This window comes from Athene cunicularia (assembly GCF_003259725.1).
Source record: "Athene cunicularia isolate RWA chromosome 1 unlocalized genomic scaffold, athCun1 chr1_part2, whole genome shotgun sequence".
NCBI lineage: Eukaryota > Metazoa > Chordata > Aves > Strigiformes > Strigidae > Athene > Athene cunicularia.
In genome coordinates this window covers 80,613,986-80,631,504 of record NW_020799092.1, presented here as the reverse complement: position 1 = coordinate 80,631,504, position 17,519 = coordinate 80,613,986, and the positions used below count along the sequence as shown (strand labels likewise).

Genomic DNA, 17,519 nt, shown 5'->3' with positions numbered 1-17,519 from the left:
CAAGAAAAGCAAGTGCATTACCTTCTCTCCTTTGTCCCCTTGTATTCCTTTGTTTCCTTGTGGTCCCAGGGCCCCTGTTGGCCCAATATCTCCCTGTGAATAAAGACATTCCCAAGGCTGATACTATCATGGAGACAAACCCTGTTCTTGCGGCTGCCTAGACCTGCATTTTGCACACCTAATACACTCTGAAAACCATTCCCTTGCCAAATCCACTCATCCACCCATCTTTGGGTTTACACGGAAGCCTTTTCTGTGGTACTTGGTCTTCTACCATACAAACCCCATCACAGTAGTTACACCCTCTCCAGCCATGCAACTTGTATACTGTAAAGCATCACGTGTGCATTTATAGTATGAGCAGGATAAAATTCAGGTCTCAGGCCACTACCAACCTAAAAGGAAACATTTTTGATAACCAGCACTAAGCAGCCTAAACAATAAGTCCAATAAGGGGTGTGGCTCCAACGTCCAAGGCCAGCAAAAAGGACAAAAGTCACTGTCACTAAGGGGTGAGGGGAGGTATGAAGCACTGTAGGGATTTCATGAATGTCAGCCATCAAAAATCCAGGAGGACTTATTCCTGCAGTCGATACTCCTTACATGGATAAGGGAGATCTTTTATTTTACTGAAGGTTGAAAATGAGCTATCAAGAATTAAAAAATGAAGATATTCCAGGCCATTTTGCACCATGAGGCCACTGCAAAAGTGAACTATATCCACTGTGCTATAAAGCAGCTGTACAATATGGACAACATAGTCAGGGATCAGCTCTGTCTCAGAGATCTCCCTGGTTTGAGAAATTCAATTTCCTCCAGTCACAGGAAGGACAAACACCAGGTCAGGGTCCCAGAGAGGTGGGGAAATCTCCATCTGTGGAAATGCTCAGCACACAAGGTCGTGAACAACCTGACCCAGCTTTAAAGCTGGCTCTGTTTTGAGCAAGAGGTGGGACTAGAGACCTCCAGAAGTCCCTTCCAGCCTCAGCTGTGCTTTGATTTTATGTCAATGTGCCCCTTGGCTGGGAAGTAGCTTCTGTGAGTGGGCTGGATCTGTGCTTCAGTGATCTCTGCCTTTTAAAACTAGCACATGGAAATCCTAAATTTCCCCACAGACTGGGGCTAGAAAGAGAATGACAGGCACAAAATGTTAATAAAAGCAAAAGAAATATCAGCAGGGCAAGACTATTGCTACTTTTCCAACCTCTCCTGTTCAGTCAATTACAAGGGGGATATGATCCAGATTGTGAAACACAGTCCAGCCCTCACTTTTTTCATGCAAAAAATCTCATCTAAGTTTCAAGAAGTGCTAATTAATGGACTTACCCTGACACCTTTCTTGCCTGGAGGTCCCAAAACCTGAGGATAAAAAGAAATCACAGAAATGCTCACTTATTTGGGAAAAAAAAAACTCAATTTCAAAGTAGAGTCTATTCACATTCTTTTCAAAGCAAGATAATCTCAGCCTTGCTATGGGATAGGAAACCCATCACGTGCACTGCGTCATAAAATCCCAGAAAGAGCTACAATCCAAATGCCAAACCCACTGAAGCTTGAAGAATCCCACAAACTTCACTGGGTTTTAGCTCCAGGGATGGAACTGAACGATTACATGCATGGAGTAATTGGCAGATAGCTGCTGCAGCCTTTGCTAACACACCAAGGACCAACCTTGGGGCAGCCATGAATGGGAATGACTTGCATTACAACCCTGAGGAGCAGCCTTGAGTTGGGTTTAGGGGCTACAGAGCTGTCTTCCTCCCTTGTGTCTCCAACACAATTCTGTCAGCATTGCTAGGAAAGAATCCCAAGGTACCCTGCTCATTCAGGCATCCTCCAGGACACATCAGTCTGTCCTGGTGGTGGGTTTCAGTCCTTAGGGCAACCTCCAACTGCTCCCATGGCCCTTGCAGCAATGCTGTGGGGCATGCAGAGGTGGCCACCACCAAGGTTTCTCCTTAAAGCTGCCCTAGTATTTGGAAGGACATGAAAAGGAGGCTGTAGAAGCCCAGTTTCCACATGGGAATGAGGCAAATAAGACCCATCAGCAGCATAGGGACCAGCACAGCCCCACTGTGAATGGGGAGGTGGAATGGGGGACAGGCCTGGAGTACAGGGATTCAATGGTGGGAAGGCCTTATCCTTATGTTTCCTGCACAGCAGTGAAGCTCCTTTGAGGAGCCAGTGGGCAACTATAGTGCAGGGCTGGGAATACAAGAAGTGGAGTAAGCAACCAGAAGACATAGTTGTCTGGAGGGTCAAAGAAAAGGTCCATTAGTTCTTCCTGCAGTTTAGTGGGACACATCTCCCTTGGTTCTTGGTCTACTGGCACTACTGGCAGTGATGCTGCATGGCTATCGCACAAGAAGGGCTGCAATCCACTCATAGTTACCCCCATAGCTGGAGCACCTGGAAATCCTGGGTTCCCCTGCAAGGCAAGAGGACATAAAATGAGCAATATGGGGCAATGGAAAATTTCTGCTCATTGCTCTCCCCCATCCATTCCTTAAAACAGTTCAAAACTCATCTCAGAAGCACAAGAGCAAAACAGAGAGGAGATGTTGAGCTTGTGGTGAAGCCCAAGAGCGTCCCTGCTGGCTTCATCTCTGTGTAGGCTTCCCATAAACACACTCAACTGCACTTGCAAGAGCTGCACACATGAACAAGCTGGGGAAAGTCAGGACATCTTTGCCTGAGCTAGTGAAACATGTTGTTCTTGTACTGTTTGACTTACTTGGTCTCCCTTCTGCCCTGGAGGTCCTGGGAGTCCCTGTAAGACATCAGAAGAGAATTTCCACCAGACTGAAAATAGATTCAGCACTTCTGGTCTCTGTTGTAGTGAGAAGCTCTCAGCCAGAGGGAGAGAGGGAGGAAGCCCTTCAGCCTAATTTTTCACTGATTACAAGACACCTCTGCCAGACAGCTGTAAGGGCTCTTGGGTGAGAGATGGAAATTCCCATGCCTATCTCTAGTATGCCTGGCTGCCCTCTACCAGGAGACCAAGCACAGAGCTGCAAGCTCTCATCCTGGGTAAAACTATCCAAGATGGTCCTTTGCAAGCAACAAAAGGCCTGAAAACAGCCACGAGATGCATGGGAGGTACCAGACCAGGTCAGTGTTTTGCCTAACCCAGGCCAAGGATGCTGCTCAGAGCAGGAAGCTACAAGTACACATACCCACAATGCCTGCAGGGCCTTGCTTCTGCAAGGTACACTGCCTCGAGGAAGAACGACAGCCTATTTCCATTTTTCACTACCGTAGCTATTAGAAAAAAAATGCTGCTGTCTCTTTTGATCTTTGAAGCTATAATCAGATGCATGTACAGAACAAGTGCAGCTGGGGGAGCTGTAAAAACAGCAAACCTGAAATATAGCTCAATAAAAGCAAACCTGTGAATACTCAGTACGGAGTGGCAAAGGGTATTCAAGGTTTGTTTGTCAGTGCTCGCTAGCCACAGACTCTCCTGGGGATTTACCATTGCTGCAAGGTCTCCCCATGCATGGTTGATCCTTCAGCAGCAGCAAGCTCCTGAACCTTGCAGTTATGTGGCGTGGAGCTACGTGGCCCAGTTATGTCTGGTCAGACTGGGAGAAGCCTTTGGTGGGGCCTCAAATTCCCTCCCTCTGCATCTCCAACCAGATACCTCAACTGCTGTGTCCTGAGCCCAAAACCAGAGCCAGCACTTCTTCCCATCCTACTCTGTGCTCCAGTGCTGGCCAGTCTCACCTTCTCCCCTTTAACACCACCTTGCCCTTTGTCACCCTGGAAAACAGAAGATGCTTTTGTTAAGACAAGGCTTCACTGGCAGAGCAGGATGAGCCTGGAGGCTTGCACGCTGCAGAAGAGCATGCTGAGCATGTTCCCTCCACTGGAAATTGTGAAAGCGGGGGGAAAAGCATATAGGGAAAAAGAAAAAAAAGAAAAAATAAAGTTTTTTACATATATGTCATAAGTAGTATATAGCATATGTTATATATATGGTCCATGCATTTCTATCTTGCATATTAATTACCTGTATAGTATCTAGAATATGTTCAGATTATTGTATAATCATATTACTGTATACACAATGCCTAATATTAAATTGCATGCATATTATAATATTTAGTTATATATAGTTCTATCACCACCTAATACATAATTTAATATACATATATTACTATATATGGACTATCCTGAGCTTGATCAGACTGTTTCCTCCCAAGGACCTTGAGAGCTGAAGATGAGACAGTCTCATGGAAAAGTTGAGAGTTTACAGCATGGATAACGTGCAGGTCTGGGGCTGTGGGGTGGCTCCAGGCTTAGCTCAGAGGCTGAGGTAACCAAGAGGAGCAAGGTGAGATACCATCCCAGGAGCCAGTTACAGTGGGTTCTATATTTATACATTCTTTTTTTTATCTTAATTTTTAAAGCTTCATTCTGATTTGATTCATCTGGAGGCACCCCCTTGGCTCAATTGGTTCTTCCTCAGGTGGTCCTGGCCCAACTTTAAGCAAAAGAGAGCAGCTGGGATTGTCTCCTGCACCACCTGATGTCATCTCATAAAGAGCTCACTGGGCAACGTCAACAGTTACCTCACCAGTGAGCAGCTTGCCAAATTTTGCTCTTTCTGAGGGGGAGTCCATGAAACACCCAGTCACAGACCTATATTTGTGTGGATCAGGACTGGGCAATTCAAGGAGGTCTTTGCTCTTGCAAAGGGCAAGACAGGAGCAGCAAACTGGCTGTTAGCGCTTGCAAAGACTTTACAGATGTTAAATACTTTTTTTTTTTTTTTTTTTTTTTTTTTTTTTTTTTTTTTTTTTTTTTTTTTTTTTTGAAATAAGAAAGCACTACTGCAAAGGGAAGCAAACCACTTTATTTCGAGCTGAATGAAACATTTCCTTGGATATTATTTTTTTCCTTCATTTTCTACCTCTCTTGGAAGTATGAAAACAATTTATCTTGGGGTCAACACGGACATTTTTGAGCTTAATGACATGAAATAAATCAGTGGCTCAGATCCATTTGGCCACCAGCAGTAACTCAAAGAGTATATCCTGAGTTACCTGGAGAAGGGAGTATGCAGAGAGCCGTGCAACCCAATCCTAAGTGGTTGCTCCTCCAAGAGCCATAACAACCTGGGACCATGCTGAGACGCCTTACATACCACCCAAACCCATGCCTGGCACTCCCCATACCAGGGAAAATTCAGCCTTCCCGAGTCTTTCTCAGGTGTCAAACTTCAACATGAGCTTGAGCCAGAAAGAGGCAAACATCCACTCAAACCTGAACTGAGAGGTATTTCTCCTGGCTCAGGAAAAAGTCTCCTTCCTCCCACAGCCATTGTCCCTGTACATGCCAAGATCAACCGATTCCTCCTGCACCTGCAGCTTTCCAGGTATTTTGTGACATGGAGAAGGCCTGGAGTTGAACTCCCACATCTCCATGAGTAGCGAGAGCTGGAAGACAGGCAGCAATCTGCAAGAAAATCTTCCTCCCTGACATGAGTACCTTCCTGACCAGTCCTTTCCATGTATCATCTTCCCTGGGTTCACAGCAGAGTTTCTAGATTGGGGATGGAGCTACATTTGTCCAGTCCCTTTCCTCTGGCAGCACCAAGACACCAAAATCATTCCTCCCCACCAACCCCAGGCTCTTAAGCAAGGTGAGAGAACTGGTCAAGTCAAGGTTTTCTTTTTCCCCAACAGTTGGAAAGAGATGGGCACTTCCAGAAGAAAACTCAAACTTCAGGATGGGCTGTATGACCTCTCACAGGGCTCATCTTTCTTCACTGAGAGAGGCATCCTGGCACTATGACATTATATGATTCAGACATTTAATTAGGTAAGAATGGGTCTGGGCCTAGAAGGTTCAGAGGAAGGTGTCCAGAACGCAGATGTGAGACAATATGCTCCTTACGTCTTCCCCCGTCTTCATCCCATCAGAGTTGGGATCAAGCCCTGGTGTGTCTCCTCCCCCAAATTTAACATGAATTACTAGTTTTGCAGAGTCTCACTGGCCACAAAAATGCCATTAATTCTTTGATAAAAATACTGCATCTTGCTATTATTCCAGGTCTCTGCAGCAATGACTTCCACAGGCCAGTGACTCCTGATGTGCAAAATTACTCCCTTTTGATGCTTTTGAGTAAGGGGTCAACATTCCCACAGCCTATGATGATGGTTAGAGCTACACGCTTTCATTGGCACCTGAGTACAAGGCACAGAGACTCAGTTCAGAATTTCAGTACCCACCTTAGGTCCTGCTGCTCCTGGAGGTCCCATCACCCCCTGAAAAACAGAAGAAACAGTGAAAGCTCAGATTTAAGACTCAATGTCATCCCTTCTGTGACTGTTTCCATTTGTAACCACAGGATGCTCCCTCCAAGTAAAACCTTAAAAAGAGGTATTGGAGTGACTTTGGAAACACTGGGCCCTCCAAGGGGAGTTCACCTGCAAAGTTCAAAGCAAAATTGCCAACTCACCTGCTTTCCTTCTTCTCCCTTTGGGCCAACAGTGCCAGGAATACCAGTTCCTGTCATCCCCTGCAAGGTAAGCACAGCATTGCGCTCAAGAAAGCTGATCCCCAAAATTGTAGACAATGATATGTTCTACCCAGCTACCTGCTTCAGAGCTCTGCTCTTGGCCATCCTGCACAGTAGGAGGGGAAAAATTTGTTCTGTAAGCATGCAGTTAAGACATATGTCTAGCCAGTAACCTTCAGGCAAGGTGCAAACAATGACTTGGAGGAGAGTATTAAAAGCAAGGGTCTGTGGGTGTTTTCAGTGAGCATTAGAAGCAAGGTGGTGGATTCAGTGAAGCAGCCCTATCCAGGGGACAGGGAGCATGAAGAGCTTGGGCTCTGTTTGGGAGAAAACACTGCTCCTGATAGGAGGAACCACAAAGTTCTTCCACTGGGTTGAGCACTATGAGGAAAACAAGGGCTTGGATGGAGATGGAGCGTCCATTCTACCACGCACAAAGTCAAAACCATATGAGCAGGGAGTGGAGAGAAATGGGGGGAAATCCCTGCATGTCTGCACTTTATTTGTAGTGTCTACCCTGCTATTACTTTGTCTCAGCTATTCTCAGTTCCTCCTTGGGCTGATGGATTCAGCAAGCATCGGATACGAGTAATGACCTTTTCTCCTCTTGGTCCAGGCAATCCAGGAACACCATCTAGCCCTACAGGGCCCGGCAAGCCAGGTTTCCCCTGAAAAGGAAGACACATCATCAAATCGTTTTCTGCTAAACTGTTACCAATCATACTAAAGAAAAAAGCTTATTTTTAAGTCTACAGAAACACAAGCAGAGAAATGTATATCCTGATGTGCCCATCTTAATGGTACCTTTGCAACTGCGGATTTATAGAGATGTTTATGTATCCCCAGATTTCCTTTTTTTCTCACAAATAGTCTAAGGATCACTGGTTTTACTCAGGAAGAGAAAATAAAGATGAGTTTGCCTGTTACACGGGAAGACAGAGCCTAGAGTATCCATGTTGATTTGGCAGTGGGTGCATTCTCTGTTGGCTCTTCATGGCTGTGTTGCTGTAAGAGGGTGACTGGAGTAATGCTGCTGGTGTAGAAATGGTGAAGTTTGACATATGGAAATACCTGGTCTGTGGGATATAGCTCCGCAGTACAGCAAAGGTAACAGAAAAAAAGCACCCAGTATGATGATGGAGAGTAATAGGCACCTTGGGAAGGATGCAAGAACAGTCTCTGAATAATTTTTCAGGTTTGAGCTATTTGTAATGCAGGGACTTCCCAAACCAAACATGGTTTCTTTTACTCTTAGTAGTCCTCCATGGACTTTTTTTCTTCTCTCATCTCCCCTTGAACTCAAACTTTCTACAGCCTAAATATCCTTGTGGGACCTCTGTGAAGAACCACGTCCTTTTGTTTGTCTCAAATCTACTGCCACAATCTTGGTCCAATTGCTGTCCTACTTTTTGATCCACCTTCATGCCCTCCTCTGGACCTGCCTCAGTTCTTCTCCATCCTCCTGAGACCAGGGAGTGGGATGTGGGAAGGAGCAGGGTTGCACTCAGCTCCTCCATGGGTGATGGAGATAGTGGGGGCTCAAGGGTGAACCCCTGTCACTTCAGAGTAGCCTTCATTGGGTGACATTTCTGATCATCTGCCAGCATGATTGACTACACCACAGAGTTTATCCTCACGGTGAGCACTTCTCACGGCTTTGCTCCATGCCGTGAGGAAACGCATGTCCTTGCTTTTGACAAAATGAATGGCTGTTATCCGTGTCTTTGATGGGTTTCTAACATTTCCCTTTCAGCAATTTCTGAGTGACAGGTCAACAGGATGAAGCTGACAAAGTGATAAATGCTTAATCTGACAACCCTTGTCAGCAGAGTGAGGCATCCCAGAGCGGTGGCTGATGAGAACTGTCAGTAGACGTCCCGCTACACCCACCCCACGTGGCAGAGGGCATCCTGAGGCCAGTGGCCCCTTCCCACTGTGGCCAGCAGCTCTTCCTCAGCAACTGACCATTAGTGGACCACTCACCGGCTCTCCCATGCCTCCTCTGTCACCCTTGAGGCCATTCCTCCCACGAGGGCCCTGCATGAAGCACAGGACAGTCTTACTGCATGTCCCAGCGGCCCTTAATGGGTCTTGAAGGACATCTGGTAAGTACAGAAACCAGAGCCTATTGGGCAGCTTAGAAATAATAAATTTTAAAAAGGCTTCTCATCACATGCAAAAGTGAAAACCAATCTCAGGTACTTACCCTGACACCTGAATCCCCTGGGTCACCCTGAAACACAAAGGACAAGGAGAATTACCATGGGGTGGTAATTTAGAGAGGAGGTCCTCTCTAAACTTAGTCCCAGCAAAAAAGTTCCTGCAGGCTGACAAGCCTGGACATCAAAACTCCCACCCTCAAGGGAAGACAGAGCTTCAGTAGAAGTGTCTGCTATCTTGCATGCCCCAGACATCTGAACCTGCAATATCTGGTGTCAACCCCCACCCTTGGGTTAGAGGAGAGCAGTTTAGGTCTCCTGATGTCTGATGAGACTTTTTGACCCACTCCCAGTGCAAAGAGATATTTGGTGACAACCATCAGTCCAGTTTTGGCTCTGCATAGCACAACTGATCCTGTGAATCTCACTACAGATGCTGAACAATCCTTCTAGGGCCCTGGAGCTGGAAAAATCTTAGTGGTCACTGAATCTAGTCCCATGTCAGACAAGGTTGACCATAACATTTCCAAGCTCCACCATCGAGTCCCACTGTGTTGAACAGCAGGGCCCTGATGATGAGAACATTTTGCAGCGTGCCTCCTTTTATGCCTCCATGGAAGAATCCCATGAGAGACAGAATAAATGTGTGTTCCCATGGCCTTTGAACAGAGTATCCAGGGATCGTGGACTATTCTGGGTCTCCTCTTTCTGTGGTACAACATCACAAAGCCATGTTTCAAATAACCATGCTCACCTTGATGGAGATCCCTGGTGGCCCCTGTGGCCCTGGTAAACCTGGTGGTCCTGCCACCCCAGGAACACCTGGCTGCCCTTTCTGTCCCTGCAACAACGAGAACCAGGAGAGGGAGGGATGTGGGCTCTCTCCCAGCTCCCTTTGCTTCTCTGCCAGCCCTTGAGAGGCTGAAGGGTCCACCACACCTGGAGTATGATACTCACTGGGGGGCCAGGTTGCCTATTTTGGCCAGGAATCACCTCCACACCTCCAAGGACATAGCCTGGTTCACCCTGTGCACACAGAGAGGAGGAAACACACTCAGCTGAGTTGGGAGGTCTGGATGCAGGCAGGCAGTTTCATGACTTAGGGGAAATGCCATGATTAGCATAAACAACTTTAAAACCAAACAGCCCCTCCCTGCACTGCAAACCCAAACTCTTGCAGCAACTCTTTTGCAGAGGTACCAGAAACCACATGGCCATGACATGAGCTTTGCTTATTGGCACAGAAGAAAATTAATCCTGGGGGAAAAAAAGGAGGTTGGCTTTCAGCAGGATCTGTTCCCTGACCTGTAACCATATAGACAGCTCTGGTGCATGCAAGGAAAGAGGAAGAACATGCATTAAGCCTTGGGGGAGGGACAGTTTTGTGTCCTAAATATAGGCAGACAGGCTGGTTCATAGTGGGAATTCAGAAAGGCTGAATGACCCAACTAAGTGCTACCTGCTTTTGCAAATAACCTAGATGTGCCAAAGGCCTGTGATAAGGACTGAGCAGTTTTCTCCATAAAGACATTAGATTCCTCCTAGCAAAGCTGAAGGACATCTCCCCGAGCTGAAGACTAGCAGTGTAGGGCTAGTTACATATAGCTCAGAAGTTTATATTCACCAAAGGTCACTGTGCTTAGAAATGAGAGATCAGAGCAAACAATAGCTTTTTCCCAGTGAAACCCAGGAATGAAACTCACTCTGTCTCCTTTTGGCCCCACTGGTCCTGGATAGCCAGGAGATCCCTGGAATGGAAATAAAAATAAAAATAAATCCTGCAGCATTAAACAGCAAAGTAGCCACAAGACCATCATTGTGGGGTGTTCAGGTTTCAGACCCATCTCTAATAAAATTTCATTCACTTTTAAAGTGGTCATGAAAACAGGTTTTGGTCCCACTATTGATGAGAATCATGTATGCGTCACCCACGGAGACAATGTGTTATATGTCCTTCTCTAATGAAGGGTGCGTGTAGGATGCACACCTGATGTAGTGACAATCAAGCACCATTGGATGCTGTGAGGAATGGGGGACTGCTGCTTATTTAATCCACCAGAAGCAAGTAAACAGCCTCAGAAGGGGCAGTCAGTGGCTGCAGTGGTTCATGTTGGACTCCTGTGATCCATGCAAACCGCAGCTCACAAATGTCACAACCCTTGTTACAGGTGCTACCCCATCACAGGCACTGACAGTTTGATCCAGATGCCCAAACATGGTGTCTTGGGATAGCTGAGATATTCCCAGGTAGCCAAGGCACAGGGCTGGCAGACATTTACACATTTATTAGAGACCTGTGTCCTTCTGGAGCATCAGCTGGAGGACAGGTGGAATACAAGTGCATCTCAAATGACATAAGAGGTCTCAAAGCAACTGAATTGAGCCCAAAAGATGGAGTTAAGTTCAATATGGTGCCACTGACATGTTGTTTCTGCACAGGAGCTGATGTTTACACCCCACTGCAGCCAATAGAGGTTAGTGGGTCTGTTCAATTACACACACAATGGTGTCTTGTGTCATTTGTGATGCTCTCTGATACCTGCCCGGTCTCCAGCTGTCAATTCAGAAGTGTCCATCAAGACCCATAATTTATCAGCCCTGCATGGTTGCCTTGGAAATCCTAGGGCATCTCAGATGACCTGGGCACCTTGGTACCAGCCCATTCTCAATACAGCTCTTTGACCAGCTAAATCACCCTTGGCTCTAACACAGCTGACTACTAACAGAGCCCTGCTAAAAGCAGGGGAGGGACATTCATGGCTGCTGATCTAGTGTGCAAAGCTGTGCCATCACCAGTGACATCAACAGCATGGAGCAATTTGTACAGCAAAAACAAGGGCACATGAGGTTTGGCCGGTCTAGCTAAATGCATGTTTTCCAAGTAATGCTCTGAAGTGTTGCACGAACAATTCGTGTATGGGAAGTGTGTGAGCAAAAGATGCTGCAGGTCATTATGCAGTAGGACTGATACATAGGAGTTCATAGTCCCTGGACTATGTCTGAGGGTTATTTGGTTAAAAATATTCCCATGTTGTGTTGTATTATTTGCCAGATCTCTGAACAGAACGAAAATCCTTTGGAGCTATTTGGTGATGGCACCAGCCCCTCATAAAGGCAAAATGTGTCACTTGGGCTTCCTGTCCTGCTCAGCACAACTGGCCTTTGAAAGGCTTTAAAAGCAAAGGAGATCCTAAAGGTCTCGCTGTATTGATGATCTTTGCTGCGACCAAAATACTTACAGTATCACCCTGGATGCCAGGGAGACCCTGCAGAACAGGAGAGAGAGAGATTTGAGAGCCGTGTTCACCCTGAACTGTCACGTTGAGAAAGTTTGTTAAAACAAATACATACCCTGATTCCAGGGGGACCAGGAGGACCTGTCCGCCCCGGTCTGCCCGGCAGCCCAGGAATGCCATCCTTCCCAGGCAGACCCTAAACACATGGAAAGTAACAGCACGCAGGTTATGGCCCCAGACCCACCAACCCAAACAGCTTCACACAGCACTGGTTTTCTGTACTGCTTGAGACAATCCCCAATTGCCATCACAAACACACACACATTAGTTCCCTTCTGCCTGATTTTCAAAGCCAGCATGGAGCAGGATATATCAAAACACCAATATAAAAGATCTGAAGATGATTCTTTGTTGGATCTCTTCCTTGGTTCTAATAATTTAGTTGCATATTAATTAATCAAGCGGATGGTTCATGCTAGTGAACTCACCCGCTCTCCTTTCTCTCCCTTTGTGGTAAAGCTGTATGGGTCATAGCCTCCATGAGCTGGTGAGCCCCTGAAGCTCTTGAAAGGAAAAGGAAAATAGAACAAATGATCAGGCAATTATTATCCACCAAAGGATGGCAAATATACTCAAACCAGAGTGACCATGAAACACAGACTAGCACACTTCTTGGCTTATGCAACAAAAGGAAGAAGCAAAGTCGACCATGCAGGAGACCTGTTCATATCCTCAGACTATCTAAAGTCCCTTGGAGGTCATGTTACTTATTTTGCCTCCAGCCTGAAGTGAAATTGGGAGAACAGGATGGAGAGAACACAGTTGTGTGAGGACAAAATGCAATCAGGGAACATATCGAAGTCTTGGCTCATGTCACATCTACAGTTCAGGATCTTCTTTTTGGTTCAGAGAGATTCTAAATATTCTTGATTATGTATCTGTAAGGCTTCAGGGTAGTGAGAATGCAATTCTTCTCCCCCATGGAAGAAACCATGGAAAGGAGTTTGGCAGAGATGAAATAAAGGCTGTAATTCAACCATCCGTGGACAACATTCACCTCACCTCATTTTAGACTGCCACAGCATAAACATCACTATCTGAGACATTCTGCCAGTGTGGACACCTACCAATGAACTGAATCATGACCAGACTTTGCTGACCACACTGACTAGCTGTTCACTGACTAATACAGAGACTATTCTCTCCAGTGGAGCTAACACAGACTGCTCAGTCTTGCTGGCTACAGCCCCACCAGTAAACTCACTAAACTAGCACATGGGCTCTGGGGCTGTCCTACTGTTCTTGACATCCTCTGGCTTTCTGCTTGGTAGGACAAGTGGGTAGATTTGCCTCCTGACATTTTATTTCTGAAGTAAGGAGCAGTGGCAGCTTGTTGGTCTGTTCAGCAGCTCACACAGAGTCTAGAGCCACGTGAGATGCCACAGAACATCTGGGATGTCTGCATGGAGCTGGCAGACAGGAAGCAAGATCTATGGAAGACCAACCAATGGGACTGCTGGGAAGGAGCACAGGAGGCTGCTGAATTTTCCCTGCTGAAATGGCAACTTCTCAGATGACCTTCCCAAAAATAGACATGGTTTCCAAAGTTAAAAGTTTTGACACTGGTATAACTCTACTGCACATCACACAGGTATGAGAAGTGACCTGATCGCAGCAGTGATCAATGTTTCTTTGAAATATAATCCCCTGAACAGACACCAGTGAACTAATTCTCACCTTTAAACACCAGGGACCACAAGCTTCCTCTTCTTTTTGGATATGTGGTTCAGCTGATGATGGATCAGGGATGTGTGGCTTGCTCCCTGTGCCACCAAGTGGCAACTGCTTGTTGGCTTCATGTCTGGCAACCTACAGCATGGAGTTTGGCTTTAGATTAGTGATTCTCCAGGTTTTGGAACCAGACATCAAACATCAACCTCCAACAGGTCTCAAGAGGTCACTGTGATTTTGTATCACTAACCTTTTCATTGAAACAGCCATAAAATATCACTGTTGGAGATACTCTGCAGATGAGCTCACATCCATATCAATGACCCATCATCCAGAGTTAGAAGAGGGCAGTGAATTTATAAAACATCCAAGTACTCTAGCCCCTGCAGTGGCCTTATAAAACAAAACTTTCAAAGCTGCATTCTGGCTTCCCTAATTCCACTTCCTTGATTTCAAAGATTTTGTTCCTTATCTCTAGGGTTGGGCAGTAAGTGCGGTCAGGATTGGACCCAGCGCCCTAAATCTGTTCTGACTTTGCACTGAAACTTTGCTCAGGGAAGAACATTGTCCTTGTGCATAACCCACACGAAGCAAACTGGCTCATATTCAAAGGCCTGTGAAGTAGCTCACCTCCCCAGATGGCATCTGGGTCCCTGAAAGCTGAGGGTCAGAACAAATTACTTCTATCAGCTCTCGGAGGATCTGGGGGAAGTCATCAAACGTGCTGACGTAGAAAAGGTTCTGGAGGTTCTTCTGCAGCAAGATGTTGTTGAGCTCAACAGGGTCAGCTCCTGAGACACCCACAGCGATGATTCGGATTCCTGAAACACATCGCTCACTCAACAGAAGCAAAAATGTTTGAGATCAGAGTTTCCAAACCCCTCATCACAATCTTCCTGTTAATAATTCCTGTACTCTGCTGGGATTAGGTACTCCAGTAGCCATCTGAAAACTCACTGGAAGTCACGTGTGTGAGTTACAGCAGGCCAAAACACTCAAGCGAGGAACAGAAAGAAGAAAGGATAAAGGAGTGAAGCCAACAGTGCACTCATAGTGCTCACATCACATAACGTACCACCCTCAACCCCCTAGAAACCCCTGGAGAACCAAAGCCTCAGCGAAACACAACAGGGCAACTCTTACCCAAAGCATGGGCTACTCTGGCTGGTGGCAACACATCATCCTGGGATTGCCCATCAGTCACGAGCACCATCATGTGAGGGAAATCTGGTCTCATCCCTCTGGAGGACTGAAATAACTCCTTTAGCATGTAGGCTATACCACGACCTGAGCAAATATGGAGAGACATGGTGTAAATCTGCTCAAGTATTAGGTCTGAGAGTGGGGACTGTGGGTCTCCTTCCACAGATGGAGGAAAAAGGGCATTCAGTGTGGCCCCATAAATGGATAGTAGCCCTGAGCATGGGGCAATGTCTTTTGAGGGAAGACAGCAGTAAATCAGATTGGCTGAAATGGTTCAGGCTGAATTCAGCAGATAGTTTTGGAAAGGAAAAAAAAGATATATTCAGGACATTTGAAGCATTTTCCCTATAGGAAAAAAATCCACAGAATTCCCATTTCTAAATTTCTTTAGAAAACCCAGGAAAGTTTCACAAAGGATCCTCGCCCAAACTGAAATGATTAAGAAGCCCCAACACAATATGGAAAGACTTCTATGAGGGACAGAACGTCTCTTTTGACAAAACGTCCATGAAAAAAGAAGGATTAGAGACAAGGTTACCTAGGAATGTGCAGTATGACCAGTTTCATACCTGCTTTCCCTAACCAGTCCCATCAAAATTCTTGTATTTTGATCAGCCTTATTTTTCTGCATTCCTGACCAATACCACTGAGTCGGGAAGAAGTATATAACCCTTCAGTTAACATACATGGGTGCCTCAAAGCTTCCCTTTCTGTTGACTGATGGGATGACAATGACTGGGCCGTTTAAAAATGTTTAAATAACTGGGCCATTTAAAAGTTTAACTATCTCCAATTTAATATGACTTCTCGTGTACCTTCAGGGAACCAGGTATACCCTACTGCCCTGCTGGGAATGAGCAGGTGGAAAGTGCTGGCTGTCTCTGAGCTTTTTAACTACGTAAGACAAAAGTGTCTGAATTTCCAAGATGCTGAGCTAATGAAGAGCTGTGCTATTTGTACCACAGAGGTGAACAAAGATTATGTGATGGCACACTGTGAAAATAGGATGGGCCCCATTGTTTTGTTGTTAGGGTAACAAGGCAATAACCGTCGGAATTTGCTGATTAAAATGTGCATACAGTGGGCAATAAGGATGTTTCAGCATCAAATATCCTTACCTAATGTTTATGGGCTCTGCCTCCAAGCCAGGTATAAAAACCTCCCTCAAGTGTAAGCAAGGTTATACAATAATGAACCCAGTAGTAAAACTAGGACATGGATGAAGGACATCAGGCTAGTTGGACAGACCACCCCTGGAAATCAAATTAAACTCAATCCTCTGTTGTCAAATTTTAAAGAACTTTTGGCCAAAACTTTCTAAACAACTAAGTGGGTTCAAAACACTCTGACGAATGCTTTCCCTGGCCTCCAGCCTCTGTCTTGGGCCAGAATGTTCACCCCATGTGTGGACCTCACCCACACACCTGTTTTTGTGTTGCCTCCAGCATAGCGCAGACCCTTGATTGCTTTCAGGGCACTGTTGCGGTCACGGTGCTGGTTGAAGTAGAAGGCTGCCCTGGGCTCCTCACTGTATTGAGCAACAGCAACCTGTCAAAGAAAAAGGGATTAAAAATTGCAGAGGGCTCAGGCACACAACAAATGTGTCATCACTCAATAAATAATACAACTATTTGCGGTGCAAAAGAGGTTGTGTTTCTTGGAGACTGAAAAGAGTCACAAAAATGCCTCAGATTGGCAGGAACATAGGGCACAATCCGTATGCTTACAGATGAGCAAGGTACTCTTTCAGACTTTCTAAGGCATCAGAGATTTCTGCACAGGCTAGTGGATACAGCACAGAACCAATGGGAAACTGGTACACTTCAGGCAACTCATGGCAGGGTGGGAACATCTTCTGCAGCACCTCCCACGGCAGCACTCATCCCTCCTGAATTAAACCCCTGATCTCTGTTGACTGCAAAAGGAAGCCAGCTACTCAGCTCATACTATAGCCACCTAAATCGAAATTTCTTCATCTCCCCAGAATTATTTGTTAACCCAGGGTAAATTCATCATGCACCTAAACCTTCAAGACTACCTTCAAGCAAAGAGTGCATGAAGTTCCCATTTTCCGATCAACTGAAAGTGACCTATGTAGGTCTCCCTTTCAAAGGCCTAGTTCAAATATTACATTAATTAAATATAAATGTCCTCAAATAAATTGTCTACTGAGTCTTTCTGTTGGTTTTGCTGCGTTGTCATTTAATGCTGTAGGCTTCATTTGCCCTTGAGATATTTCACAGAATGGTCTGGGGGTCTGGTCCTTGTCTAGAGGAGGCAGCTGCTGGCATGTGATGCATCTCCCACCTGGGCCTCTAACCATTTACAGTCTGAATGTGGGCAGAAATGGGGTTCTAGAGGGGGACACACACCTGACACATCCTTGGGCACCATAACCTAGAGAGCATTTCAGTAGGTGTGCAATTTGCTTTATTCCTGATGACTTGGTCTTGAAAAAGTAATCAAGAAATGGAAATACATCCAAACAAGTAGGCTGGCATTTAGGAGACTTTTATTCATGTCTTTGTTGGAGACACACACATGTCTTTAGGCAGAGCACTTGGCCTTTCGGATCTACAACATGTGAGTGAGCAGACTGGTCTCATCACCAAGGGTGAGCAAAAGGTGAACATTTGGGAGGAAAACACCTTCAAGAAAAAGAAT

At 45.8% G+C, this 17,519-nt stretch overlaps 1 protein-coding gene across 1 annotated transcript in view; it reads right to left on the bottom strand.

Moving 5' to 3' along the window:
- LOC113491400 (collagen alpha-1(VII) chain-like) overlaps positions 1–17,519 on the bottom strand; it is a 142,906-nt gene that overhangs the window by 69,922 nt on the left and 55,465 nt on the right. The window contains exons 24-43 of the mRNA XM_026868298.1: positions 16,280–16,403; positions 14,796–14,939; positions 14,283–14,473; positions 13,659–13,790; positions 12,410–12,484; positions 12,037–12,117; positions 11,925–11,951; positions 10,389–10,433; positions 9,643–9,711; positions 9,440–9,526; positions 8,733–8,759; positions 8,510–8,563; positions 7,123–7,194; positions 6,467–6,526; positions 6,237–6,272; positions 3,727–3,762; positions 2,735–2,770; positions 2,393–2,428; positions 1,327–1,359; positions 22–93 (exon numbers count right to left, since the gene is read on the bottom strand). Of these exons, the coding sequence (XP_026724099.1) occupies positions 22–93; positions 1,327–1,359; positions 2,393–2,428; positions 2,735–2,770; positions 3,727–3,762; positions 6,237–6,272; positions 6,467–6,526; positions 7,123–7,194; positions 8,510–8,563; positions 8,733–8,759; positions 9,440–9,526; positions 9,643–9,711; positions 10,389–10,433; positions 11,925–11,951; positions 12,037–12,117; positions 12,410–12,484; positions 13,659–13,790; positions 14,283–14,473; positions 14,796–14,939; positions 16,280–16,403 (1,437 nt within the window). The remainder of the gene's footprint in view (positions 1–21; positions 94–1,326; positions 1,360–2,392; positions 2,429–2,734; positions 2,771–3,726; positions 3,763–6,236; positions 6,273–6,466; positions 6,527–7,122; positions 7,195–8,509; positions 8,564–8,732; positions 8,760–9,439; positions 9,527–9,642; positions 9,712–10,388; positions 10,434–11,924; positions 11,952–12,036; positions 12,118–12,409; positions 12,485–13,658; positions 13,791–14,282; positions 14,474–14,795; positions 14,940–16,279; positions 16,404–17,519) is intronic.